General features: G+C 36.1%; 1 protein-coding gene across 4 annotated transcripts in view; it reads left to right on the top strand.

Annotated features, from left to right (window-relative positions):
- Positions 1 to 13,980, top strand: part of NBEA (neurobeachin) — a gene marked incomplete at its 5' end in the record, with an annotated part of 629,414 nt that overhangs the window by 505,679 nt on the left and 109,755 nt on the right. For all 4 annotated transcript variants that reach the window (XM_082675501.1, XM_082675500.1, XM_082675503.1 and 1 more), the window contains 3 exons: positions 3,250 to 3,367; positions 3,691 to 3,793; positions 10,259 to 10,374. In XM_082675501.1, coding sequence (XP_082531627.1) covers positions 3,250 to 3,367; positions 3,691 to 3,793; positions 10,259 to 10,374 — 337 coding nt within the window. The remainder of the gene's footprint in view (positions 1 to 3,249; positions 3,368 to 3,690; positions 3,794 to 10,258; positions 10,375 to 13,980) is intronic.

Raw genomic sequence — 13,980 nt, 5'->3', positions numbered from 1 at the left:
TATGTCTCCTTTTACTCTTTGCCTCCAGGCTTTACTGAGTTCCTCTGATGATCTCAGTTTCCTTTTTTTCTTGCTCCTGAGGGTCCCTGAGGACCGTTGTGGTCCCAACCTGGAGCTGTGAAAGCGGTGGTAGGAGAACTGATTGAGTTCCTGTATCAGTTTGGATCCAGTCAAGAGAAAGAGGCCACATAGCAATTTAAACAGGGAAAGTATTATAATTTATAAAAACAGAAATAATTATAAATTATAACGGGATATTGGAGAAACAGGGAATGGTTAGTAAGAAATAAAAAGAACTCTAAAAAATATAGGAAACAGCACATATGAGGAGCAGCCATTGTCTTTTGAGCTGACATTGAACCCAAGAAGAGGCCTCCTGGCCTTGTTAGGGAGGACATGGCTATAGTTCCCTTCGTGGTATAGAAGTCACTCTGGTGCCCTGCTGAGGGAGCTCGCTGGAGCTCTGCCTTTTGGAACTTCCCCGAAAACCACCCTCTAGGGAGTTGGTGAATCTGTTTATGGGAGGGTTCTCACCAGAGCACTCTGTTACAAAACTGTCTGGGGCAGGGGGCTACTGGAGAAAACTGCTGGTCACTGGGTGCTGTCAGCCATCACACACTGCAGGAGCCGGGCACTGGAGAAGCCCACGCTCTGCAGGGACCTGCTAGGTGAGCACACAGAACCAGGAAGAAAAACCCCTTTCTTCTGCATCATCTCTTCAGAGTCCTTTCCTGATAGACCTCGACATGGTATCGGCTAGCAAAGGAAAAATAAACGGCACAGATTCACTTTCACAAGATAAACAATTAAGGGTGAATTTGGAGCTGGGAAGCAATAATTTGATAACTGGCGCAGTTGATAAGACGGTTTTGCATGGGGCACTTAAGGAGTCAAACCAACTTCTATGTGTTTGAGAGCCACCTGCCTGCTAGAAGTAAAATAAACTGATAACATGCTTAATGGAAAGGAATACTTGGTCAGATGTTCACTGCATCATGGTTCCCAAAGAGAAAGATAATATTAGTGTGTGTATATGTGTGTTTATATATATACCCACACACTAATATATCTCTCTCTATATATTGTATACAGCCTAATATGCATATTATATATAAATATTATACATATTTTATATATAATATAATATATAAAATATTATATATAATATACATTATATATATATAATCTCCATCCATCCTCCTGGCATACCAGATTTAGTATAAGGGTGCCAACACAGCTTTCATGGGAAGATCTCTCCTTTTTTCTGAGATTATACTCATTTTACTCTTTGGGTTTTCAAATGGCCTTTTTATATATATATATATATATATATATATAAAATATACATATATAAGTGAAATAATGGTCATAATGAAAGATAGTTTTTGTTGTTGTGGCTGTTCTGTCTTAAAATTATTCCTACCCGACAAAATAAGAGTTATCAACCCTGTATTAGTACTCTTTCCATTTAAAGAAAATTATGCTAGTCTATGAAATTCAAATCTGGAAACTGTTGCACCCAGGTAAGAATGTATTAATGTAAATTGTGGCAAGTCACTGTAATCCTTTTGTGAAATGTATAAAAAGAAGTTTTACATGTAGAAACTGAAAAACAGTTGTCACTTTATGCTCAACAGAAAGGACTTATAAACAGAACTTAAACAATAGCTAGGCCATGCACTTTACATTCCTTGTCTCCACTTAAATTAACCAGTAATGAGTATTATTATCACTGTTTTTCAGGTGACAAAAATCAGATAGAGTTAAATAATTTTTCCAAGTTCCTATAGCTAGTAAATAGCAGAGCCAAGTTTTAAATAGGTCTGTGACTGCCTCCAAAATGTTTCATGATTTAAACAGATGTCTGACTGCCTCCAAAAACCTTCCAGTGTGTAGAGAAAGACGAAAACTGAATTAAGGAGCTAGAAAATGGATTTTTCAAAAAATAAAAAGATGAATAGATGATATAACTATAATATAATTATATGGTATGTAATATACACACAGAGATATATAATTTCTAGAGAAAGGAAATGTGAAAAAGGACTTCATAACTTGTTCTCAAACCTTAAGGAATATCATGTATGTAAAACTCAGTAACTAGTTTCTGCTTTCACCGAAGCAAATATAAGTGTAGTAGGTTATACAGGGTACACCAGTGCAAGTAGAGAATGTGTTTATGTATTGTTAAAATACACTGGTGTATCAGGAAGGAAACTGTCGCAGATTTGATTGCAGTGGGTTAATCAAATATGGATTTATCTGTATCATGGAAGAATAAGTCCAGATATGGATAGTTGCTGAGACTGTTTCAGTAACAATATTAGCGCCAACCTTGCTGGGATTCCCTTGGCCTTCCTCTAATGGCTACACAATTGCTGCTGTAGTTTCTACCATTATATCTCCATTCAAGCAAGGAAGAGAAAGGAGTGTGCCAGCTGCATATGACTCATTTTATCAGCTTTTCTGAAACATCCCCAAATGACTGGTTTTGTTCTCATTAGCCAGTTCTGGGTCAAATGTCCTTGCCCCTACATGCAAGGGAATTTGGAAAAAGCAAAGAATAACTTTATCATGATTAGCTTAGATCGTGGATCAGACAAACTCTGACCTCAGAAACAGATTCAGGCCATTGTTATAAATAAGGTCATGCCCATTTATTTGCACATTGGCTGTGATTGCTTTCACACCACAGTGGCAAAGCTGAATAGTTGTGAGAAGGACAGATGGCCTGCAAGGCCTAACATTTTTACTATTTGGCCTTTTACCAAAAATGTTCATTGACCCCTGGCTTAGATCAGTCATGGCCCCTTGCCTGGGGTTGACCACATGGACACTTTGGGGCTAAGTGGGCTTTCGTTAAGCAAGGAAGAGGGAGGAAAAGTGACATTAGAAAAGAACCAAAAGTGTATGTCAGGCCACGTGGTCCAGCCAATCATATACAAGACCACAAAAGCATAACACGTTTTCTATTTTAAGTCACAGGGTCACCTTGAACATATAACTTTTCTGTTCCTTCATTTCTTCATGAGCCAACTAAAACTTTAGAAAGGTAGAAAATTTGCAAATATACAGAATCAAATGATTGACAATATTGTGATATATCATGAATTCATGAGTTATATCATGTGATATATCATGAATTCATTCATAATTTACTGAGTTTTATACAGCACTAAGATATTGTCACACTGAGTCTTAGACACGTATTTAACTGACTGACACTTCCCTTTAAACTATTTATTTTAGGTTCTTGCATACACTGAGGGACTTCATGGAAAATGGATGTTCAGCGAGATACGAGCTGTATTTTCAAGGCGTTATCTTCTACAAAACACTGCTTTGGAAGTATTTATGGCGAACCGAAGTAAGTCCCCTTAAATATTTTGAAGGGAAATGTGCTCGTATTTGGATGTTATTCATTTACATGGTGTGATACTGACTTGATATTTTTTTGTTTTATTTCTTTCTTTGATATGCCCTCGCTAAAATAAAAATACAAAAAGAATTAATTTGCTTGAAGACATTAATCCTAGATTTCTCATGGATAAAGTTACACAGAAACCTGATTTTCCATGAAGATTCATTACCTTTACCAATAAATCATGAAGGGCACTTGAAAATGATTTCTGAAATTGATGGTTAGCTCTCCTGTGGTTTTCTAAATCATGTTTTTTCTTCTTACCACAGCCTCAGTTATGTTTAATTTCCCTGATCAAGCAACAGTAAAAAAAGTCGTCTATAGCTTGCCTCGGGTTGGAGTAGGGACCAGCTATGGTTTGCCGCAAGCCAGGTAATTATATCACATTACACATTATCTACGGTTTGTTAACATATTTCAATCTCAATATGACGGAAATCTAAATAAGTTTATACCACTGTAATTATTTTGAAAATCAAGGAATTGTCTTCCTCTGCAGGTCATTTGTAGGGAAAGAGGTTATGAAAACAGCTATTTTAAGAATGACAGAATAGGGCATAATTTTATTTAACACATATATAAATGAGGAAGTAAAAAAGTTGATTGCATATTATAGCTGGCACATAATTAAGACATTTTTGCTGAAGATCTTACAAAAGATATAAATTGTTTTTATAAATGCTATGTATAAATGCTTCTTCATTAAAGTAATAAAACTCTCAGAGTTTATTGAGATTAATAGTCATTAATTATGATGTGATTTTAATCATTCTTAAATCTCTCATCTTGGTATTTTAAAAGCATTATTTTGAAATCTTATTTTATTGAAAAATACTATTCTAAGTAGAAAACATAGTAATTATGTTTATCACTAATATCAGTTAGCTGGTTTTCGGCTCCAAGTAACTGAATACCTAACTAAAAGTGGCTTAAGCAATAAGGGTTTTGCTTCGGGGGGTTGTTTTATGAAAGATGTGGAGTTAAGAAGGAGTTGCTAGTATTGGCTCAGACGTTCAGTGATGTCAGGACTCTCAGTTGGCCTCATATTCACAAAATAACCACCACTGCTCCAGACACCACATCTTCACACAACTGCTTTCAAGTAGGAAAAAGACACAAAGGATTTCTTCTTGAACTTCTGTGTTTTAGGATGGAGTATATTTAGAAGCCTTTAACAATTTTTATCTCAGGTCCCTTTGGCCAGAATGGGGTCACCTTCCTGCCCCTAAAACAATCACTGAATGCTGAACACAAAGCCAAACCATCCCCTAGAATTCAAGGAGAAATATATCTCAACTCCCTGCCACTTCCTACCTGAAAAAAATACATTTTCTGTGTCGGCTTTGGACAGACAAGCAACAGTGTCTTCCACATAGATCATTAAGTCCCTGGGAATTGTGGCAGAGAACTGCATGCATGGAAAAGAAAACTAATCGTTGTCTATCTTCTCTTAAACCGGCTACAGACATGTAAAAGACAGGGACTGTGTCTTATTTATCTTTTAATCTACAATACTTAGCACACTGCCTAATTGCAAAGGTGCTTTTTAAGTGCTACTCAACTGGAGTTACCCTGCATTACAAAGTATCTATTCTTGTATTAAGTTTACAGTGTAAGACCAATTCACTGACATGTATGCACATGCCTAGGATATTTGCTAGCTGAATGACAATATTAAATTAAGACATTAGTAGATAATGAAGTACTTATATAAAATACAGGTCAAAAGAAAAATGCATTCAATCTATCAAAAAAAGAAAATGAAGTTAGTTTTGCAAGACTTGTTATTGAATTTAAGCTGACTCATAGTAATCACTACTTCCTTTCCCAAGTACTTACAAATTGTTTAATCAAGTCAAGAATTTTTTCCAGGAATTGACATTAGGAACTCACAAATAGGCCTAACATTTTCCTTTTAAAAAATAATCATCTGGGCTTCCCTGGTGGCGCAGTGGTTGAGAGTCCGCCTGCCGATGCAGGGGACACGGGTTCGTGCCCCGGTCCGGGAAGATCCCACATGCCGCGGAGCGACTAGGCCCATGAGCCATGGCCGCTGAGCCTGCGCGTCCAGAGCCTGTGCTCCGCAACGGGAGAGGCCGCAACAGTGAGAGGCCCGTGTACCACAAAAAAAAAAAAAAAAAAAAAAAATCATCTGCCTCCTGGCATATTTCTCAATGATCATGATTCTTCAAAGATTACCAATAGAGTTTTCTAATTTCCTTTAGTACTCTTAGACTTGTCCAGGCCTGAATTAAAAACAACCAGAAGCTCTTGTACTATATTCCTTACCTTCTATGAACATTATTTTCCTTTTAACCACATTTGGTCTCTCTTTAACTTTTGGAAGATCATTCTTCTTGATAGAAAAACTGGAAACAAAATAGATGTTTAGTAAGTTTGGAAATTCTATCTTAAAACACTCTTTTGTTGTCCCCTTGGCTTTCCCCCCAAAGGCTCAACTCATTATTAGTTTCCTAATAAAATACTTAAAAATTCAGTTTTGTATACTTCATGTGATATATAGACTTAGAAGTAGCAGATGGGGGTAAGAGGAACACTGAATCTAGGCTTAGACCTGATACAACTGGCAGTGATAGAGCCTGATACAACTGGCAGTGATAGAGCCTGATAGAGTAGGAACTCAATACATATGTGTTGAAAGAATGAATAACATAAGGCAAGGGGAATGACACTTTCATCTGCTATAAAATGGGAACAGTATCTTTACAAAGAGATGTTTTACGAATGTCTTGAGATCATAAAATGAAGGCACTTTGTGAACAGTGAACACACATATACACTATACACATGCATGCATACACAGATATAGATAGGTAAGTAGCTGAGAAAGTAGGTAGGTATGTGGGTAGGTAAATAGACATAGACACATACTTGTATAAATATGTGTGTGTGTGATATGTAAGATCCTGTTACACTTAGAGAATTGTCAAAGGAAAGCGATGATGTCTGGCTCCTACAAGTAGAAGCCTTCCAGCTGAGAGTATCTTGGCAAAATCACCAAGGGATCCATTCTTTGCTTTGTTTTTTTGACATTGGGTTTTGTCAGTTTAAAGCAGAATTTATCAAACTCTAGGGTACTTCCTCTAAGCTAAGCCCATAGGAGACTGCTTTAGAAACAAACAAAAATGATCAAACTCCAAAGCAGGTATACTGCCAGAAAATTGACTTCACATATCATTTAGGCTGCTTTTTGAGCAAGCCCACCGAAGAGATCGCATTCCAAAAATTTAGAACAGAAGGAATATTTCCACTAAGCTAGCATAGCCTAATGAATGCCCCTTTAATTTATACCCATGGGTCTCATTTGCTGAGCACTCTCCATGTGCCAGGGACTATATTTTGTGTTTTAGTTTATAAGCATTATTTCCTGTTATTCTTTTTTGTTTGTTTTGGGCTTATAAACAACAGATGTTTATTTCTGGCAATTCTGGAGGCTAGAAAGTCCAAGATCAAGGCATCAGTAGATTTGGTGTCTGGTGAGATCCCAACTCCAGGTTCATAGATGGTTACCTTCTCGATGTGTCTTCTCATGGCAGAGGGGCTCTCAGCCCTTAATTCTTAAAACAACCATGTTCTTAATGTGGATCCTTTTTTTTTTTTTTTTTTTTGCGGTACGCGGGCCTCTCACCGCTGCGGCCTCTCCCGTTGCAGAGCACAGGCTCCGGACGCACAGGCTCAGCGGCCATGGCTCACGGGCCCAGCCGCTCCGCGGCATGTGGGATCTTCCCGGTCCAGGGCATGAACCCGTGTCCCCCGCATCGGCAGGCGGACTCTCAACCACTGCGCCACCAGGGAAGCCCCTTAATGTGGATTCTTAATGGTATTCTTATCCCACTTTACAGATAGGAAATTTTTGGTTAGGGAAGTTACTTATCTTGCCCAAGATCATAGCCCACTCTCTTAATTTCTATTTTGTGTCTTCTATCAAAGTGATCCACATTGGTCAAAAGAACAATACCTTTACCCCTGCGTAACAGAAGAAAATTACTGACAAAAAACTTGACCATTTTCTAGACTCCATACTGATTGTCATTGTTTGGTTAATGTATTTTCTATTCAGACAGTCATTACAATCAATAAACTTTGGATTTAGTTAGATTCTTTACTTTCTAAGAATATACCTGGTTGCATACATAGAGTTAATGATTTTAAATGGTCACCATTTGTTATGGTACTTAATATTTTTTTCCACAGGGCAATTTTATCTTCTTCTTATCCCCCAATTCTAAAAGCATTTTACCGTAGCCCAAATATGTACCAACTATCCTCATTCTAATATATAACTTTTTATAGGATACTTTGAATAGCCCTATTGATTTACTGTTTCCCATTTTGCTTCGCCTTATGATTGAATTATTTAATTTTTTTTTGAATTTCATCTCTCTTTAGCCATTTTTTAATTTTAGGATAGATGTCCAATAATTCAAGTCATTTAGTATACACTTATTAAGACCCTAGGTCAAGCATTGCTAAATGCTAAGGACATAACAGTGTGTAAAACAGTTCCTGCTCTCAGTGAGTTTATAGTAGAAAAGAGAAAGCAGTAAACAGGAAAAGCTGATCCTTTCCCTGAACTTGCTCATAGTAATCTGATTTTCTAAATTCATTTCGTTTGCTCATATTTTTCTTCACCGCTGCATACTCTAAGAATGACATGATAACTTTCTCCCATGATTCCTCGTATTTCCCCTTATCGGGATTTGTTTGGTCTTGGTTTTTGAGTGTTTTTGGTGCTCAGAATTATTTCCAGATCAGCAATTTTCTTCTTAAATTGTCTAGGTTTAAAATGTCAACAAATAAACGTACAACTTTATTATATACATTGCTTTTAGCAGACTAAGCATGTTGCAGGTAAGAATTTTAGTCAGATTAGCAAGAATATGATTATGATAGTAATCCAACAAAAGTTGGACTAAGCACATAATTATAATAGTAGCAAATAATAATTGGGTAAACATAGTTTATTAATTCTTTGATAATTCAGAAAATATTTTAGCATGTTGCCATGACAAAGTCAGAATCAAGGCAAAAGTTTATAACATAAATGGTTGTATGAATGAGAGTGTATCTGGAAAATTTTGAAAAGTGGTGGTGCCGGTATGGATCAAAATCTGGAAGCCCTCTAAGTAGCCCTGTGAAAATCATATCACCAGTTAATTGAAAAGTACGCTGAATTATAGAATTGAAGTATGAAATATATATACCCTTTACTATTGCAATGAAGTGAATCATTAGACTTACATACTTCTTTTGGAGTCAGTAGGATCTATTATCTCAAATATATGTAATTAGGAAAGTTCTTCAAAAATGTTAATATGTGACCAGGCTGCTACAACATATTACGTTAATATTTTAAACATTGAGTTACACATAATTATTTTTAAAATTCTTAATTCAGATTTGAATTTGAGATAACAAGTTTCTTCCCATTCTTCTTTCCTCCCTCCTTTACCTCAACTAACATCTATCTTAGCTCCTGCCATGCCTATTAAGATCCCATGTGAACAGAAACATATGGTAATAATACATGGGTGACAAAAATAGTCTTAGGTCCGCAGTTCCCAAAATAAGCACCACGGAGCCCTGAGATGTCACAGTGCACTCTCAGGGCTACTGCAGGGCATTTAATATTTTTTAGAGAAACACAACAACATCTATTAGACGCTGCACAAACTCTTAGCTTGAGTTAGTTCTAAGTTTCAACATTTGATAGGACTGCATTCTTGCATGCTTTTTGATGCCATCTTAGCTTTGTGAAACTAGTTTATAGGGGTTGCTCTGGTAATAAAAAAATAAAAGTGCTGCATGAAAATTCACGTGGAACAGGCATTGAAGGTGGTGGTGTCAGATATGATTCCAAGGTTTAAGTTGCACAGTGACCAACAGGTGTGCAATACATTCCTTTAGTTAAGTAATTGTCGTTAGTTAAGAATGAAATAAAATATTATTTTTCTTTCAATTTTTGAGTATTATATTCTCAAACAGCTACTAAGTTGTTAAGGCTCAAGTATTCAGTTATTTAGACCTAACTACATAATAAACAGAACCGTTAGGTGTCTCTCTTGGGCTAGGGGCGCCATGAAAAAATTCCTGAGACCCTAAAGGTGGCATAAATACAAAAAGTTTGGGAACTTCTATTTTAAGTGATGAATGTTTTAGAAACTCAGTTAGCCTTATCGTACTACTACAAATACAGCCAGCTTTCATTATTTTTTATAGAAACACATTGTACCTTCAAAGGTTCATAATTTACACAAATTATCCTGATTACTCCCTTACAATATTCCTATGTCCCTTATGAATTCGTACATTTTCAAAGTTCCCAGTTGTTTGTTTCTGACCTCATAGGGGGATGGGTGTCTTGTGGTTAGAGGCTGTGCACATGTGGCAGAGGCAGGCGTGGAAAGTTCAGTGGCAGCATTAAGTATATAAGGGTTAAGTCAAATGCCTTTAAGCTGTTGACTGTCTACCTAGCTTTGTAGTATGGAGTAGGTTTGCTGTAGTGTTCAAAAGCTACTTTGCCTTATTTTGAGCCTAGTTTCACCTTTTTTTGTTATTGACATAAAATACCCACTTGGAGCCATATTATACCAATAGGTGCTTTCATATTGGTTTATCCTCAGTAAATAAATATATCTTCTCTATAACAGATTTTTCAAATATTGCTAATATCTACAGCTAAAATATATTTTGTAATTTATCTCAGAAAGATAAACCATAAATTCAATAATATCAAATCAATACATTAGTTATTATTGGACTTTTAAAAGTCATGAGTTAAAAGAGACTTTTTGTTATGGTTTGCTTAATTGCTAGGAGGATATCACTAGCCACTCCTCGACAGCTTTATAAATCTTCCAACATGACTCAGCGTTGGCAAAGAAGGGAAATTTCAAACTTCGAATATTTGATGTTTCTTAATACTATAGCAGGTAAGACATCTTATTCTTTAATCTCATAATATGTTTATGTTCATCAAAAATCTTTGGTAATGTGACTTGATGGAATGCATTGTTCGCCTTAGAATTCAAATACAGCCTTAGCATAAATATTGAAGCACTCACATTAAATTGCTATCAGAAATTATACAAGCTAGTACCACGGTTTAGGTGCATTTACTGTTGAAGAGGCTTTTTCTTGCTCTCCTTCTGCCATTTCCTTTGCTGACAGCTTTGTCTGACGGTTTATTAGAGTCAACAAACCATTGCCAGAGAGTGTCTGGAAATAATAATGGGAAAATGTAATTTCACTACTTTGTCATTCTCAGCAGTAGCAGCTAGACAGGAGAATAACAACAGGATTCTGCCTAGTACAGATGTCACCTGGATTATGGCATGATTGGGTTACAGCATTTTTTTTTTCTTAAAATCTTCAAATGGAAATATAAAATCAGATTACGTTTCTAAATGATGAGTAACTGCCATCAGCCTCAGCAGTACCATGCTTGTAAATTAAGAGAAGGTAGTGGCTTTGTTTTTCTGCTAAATCAGTGGTTGTCAGTGGCTGAACCTCTCTATGAGATTTAAGTGCCTCTTTCTTTTTTACTAAATTAAGCTCCAAAGCCCTTATTCATGTTGAATTACAAAGAGTTTACTTCTGTAAATCAGGCTCTACAAAAACTTTTTACAGTCGGATGAATTTAAAACTACATAAATGCATATGCCTACCTCTGATCATTGTTCTTTTTTGAATGAATGCTCAAAACTATGAATTGAGAGCCCTGTTCTCTGAATCATTGCTTAAAAGGATAACTGTAATAGTCCTCTTTTTAATCTCTCATATATGTGTGAATATGGATGCTATGGCATATGTTAAATATGGATGATATAGATGTGTATTACATAGACAAGAGAATTTGATTTGTCAACAAATAGGGATAAAAAAGTTGCTTGAAATGGTTTTGCATTTTAATCATTTAATACATATTGTAATGTTAATTCCTTTGCTAATAGGATGCTAGAGCTACAACCAAAGAACTGTTTTATTACATATATTAATTTTATTCTATATTTTATAGACACATCTCCATTATATACATATATCTTCATGACATATTTCATATATATTCACATATCAGTGTATACAATGTATATATCTTAAAGAAACCTATTTACTTCCTCAGAGATAAAGGAAATGTGTTATACTATTTAATTAACACATTTACATATAGAGATAGAATGAACTTAAACATCTGAAATATAAAGAACCTTTTCATTAGCATATTTAGGTGAACAGCATGATGTAGCATAAGCTTCATTACCAAAGTGAAGGGGATAGAATCTCAGATCTGCCAACTCTGTGTCCTAGAGCATAGGTGGAATTTCAAGTTTTAACTCTGTCTTGTACTTTAAATCTTTCAGTAGCCATGTTTGATATCTGTTTCCATCTGTCTTTTTTTAATTTATTTATTTATTTATTTATTTATTTAATTTTGTCTGTGTTGGGTCTTTGTTGCTGAGCAGGCTTTCTCTAGTTGCGGCGAGCAGGGGCTACTATTCATTGCGGTGTGTGGGCTTCTCATTGCGGTGCCTTCTCTTTGTTGTGGAGCACGGGCTCTACGCACGCAGGCGTCAGTTATTGTGGCAGGCGGGCTCAGTAGCTGTGGCGCACAGGCTTAGTTGCTCTGCAGCATGTGGGATCTTCCTGGACTAGGGCTCAAACCCATGTCCCCTGCATTGGCAGGCGGATTCTTTACCACTGTGCCACCAGGGAAGTCTCTCCATCTGTTTTAGTAACTGATATGTTTGGTCTTATATCATCTTGTATTATACTATTGCTTTCAATATTTTCTTGCCTTTCACATTGTTTTGTTTGTCTTTGGCCATATAAATAAATTTTGCCTACTTTTTTAGTGATTTAGAACATAGGCTTTTTGCTACTAATTCTCCTAGAGAATTAATATTGATATGTTTAAATTTTTTAAAAATCCTCTAAAATATATTTCTCTTCCTTTTGAACTCAAAAATGAATCAACATTTTAAACCACTCCTACGCAAAATAAGAACTTTAACTCAATTTACTTCTCATTCATTGCTTATCTTTGTCAATACAATTTACTACCAGAATCCATATTACTATGAAACACTTATTTTTTGGAGTCCGTTACTTTTGCATATTAGGAAGCATTTCAACTCTATTAAAATTTTCTTCTCTTTAATACAGTATATTGTTTTTAGCTACATGGATCTTTACCTGATTTTTCAGGATAATGTTCTTTTTTCATTCTTCAGTATTCTTCCATATTCCCTCTGTTAGGTTTTTCTATTATCTATCTTGAAAGATCTATCAAGACTCATTGTCTACCATATGTCATAGATAAGCACATGATTTTTTTTTCCTTGACTGTGCTACCCCTTTGGAGCTTTTGGAATTAACACTGGAAGACAGGGTGATGTACCTCATTTGTAGTTCAGTTTCCAGTGGAGCTGGTATTCTTACTAAAAGGTTCTGCTACTCTAAGATGGGATTCTCTCTGTCTATCCTCTGGATGGAGTGTTATCTAGTTCACTGTGTTAAAGGATTCTTCTAGTCTCCATCCCTTCTCACTGCCTTTTACTCATGTCAGCCACATTTCCCACAATGTGGTATACTTCCACCTATAACCACCACCCACTTCATGCCTGCTGCTTTCTGGGAGTTTGTTTCTATGTCTATCTCTAGAAAGATTGCGGTCTGATAGAGATAACATCATGATCCCTTCTAAAAGCTGCCCCTGAGCAGTATAGACATGGCTTTTTTTCTGTTTGAGACAGGTGGGTTTCTGAGCCAGAACATGCAGGTTGTAAGAGGAATTTGACTGTCTTCCTATCTTCTTTTGAGTACTTGGGGTCTGTTTTATTTCGTGACATAAAAAATGTATAGACCACTGGGTTTTTTCTTTTAAGAATTTGTTGGGTATTTTCTTTACAATGATTATAACTAAACATTTAAGTCTGTCTGTTGTAGACAATGCGATAAAAAGAAGTATAAGGTAGGAACTAGGAACTCAGAGCGCTTATAACTAGATGGGTGAATGAAATGCATAAGAGAGCATTTTAAGACAGCTGATGGTAAGTGCTGAATAAGTGCTATAAATGGTGAATGCTGCAAGAGCTAAGCAGAGTACAGAAATTTTATGAATGTGTTTGAGGAGAAGAAAAAGAGCGGAGCTTTACAAATTTCTCCCAGTTGAATATGTGTTATGTGTTCGGTGGACATGAGTATCATATCTTGGCTGCAGCAGAGAATAATAGGAGATACTATTGGAGCTATAGGTAAGAGACAGACTGTAAAGAGCCTGAATCCAGGAGTCTGTATAGTTCTGTAGTAGAAGGCAATGCAGTATGGAATTTCAGGACAATTAAACTGCTAGTTATATATGGCATGAATCAGAAATAAAATACCTTAAAGTTAGGGAGAGCTGTTAGGAGAGCCTTACAGGACTCTAGATATGAAATCAACTTGCTCATCATTTTAATAAATAGTTACTGAACACTTTACTATGTGCCACACACTCTATTTCGCACTGACACTTCAGAGGAAAGCAAAGTATGGTTTTT

The sequence above is a fragment of the Grampus griseus genome (assembly GCF_964374135.1).
Source record: "Grampus griseus genome assembly, chromosome: 18".
Taxonomy (NCBI): domain Eukaryota; kingdom Metazoa; phylum Chordata; class Mammalia; order Artiodactyla; family Delphinidae; genus Grampus; species Grampus griseus.
Note: the sequence above shows the minus strand (reverse complement) of the source record. Positions and strands in the feature narration are given on the sequence as shown.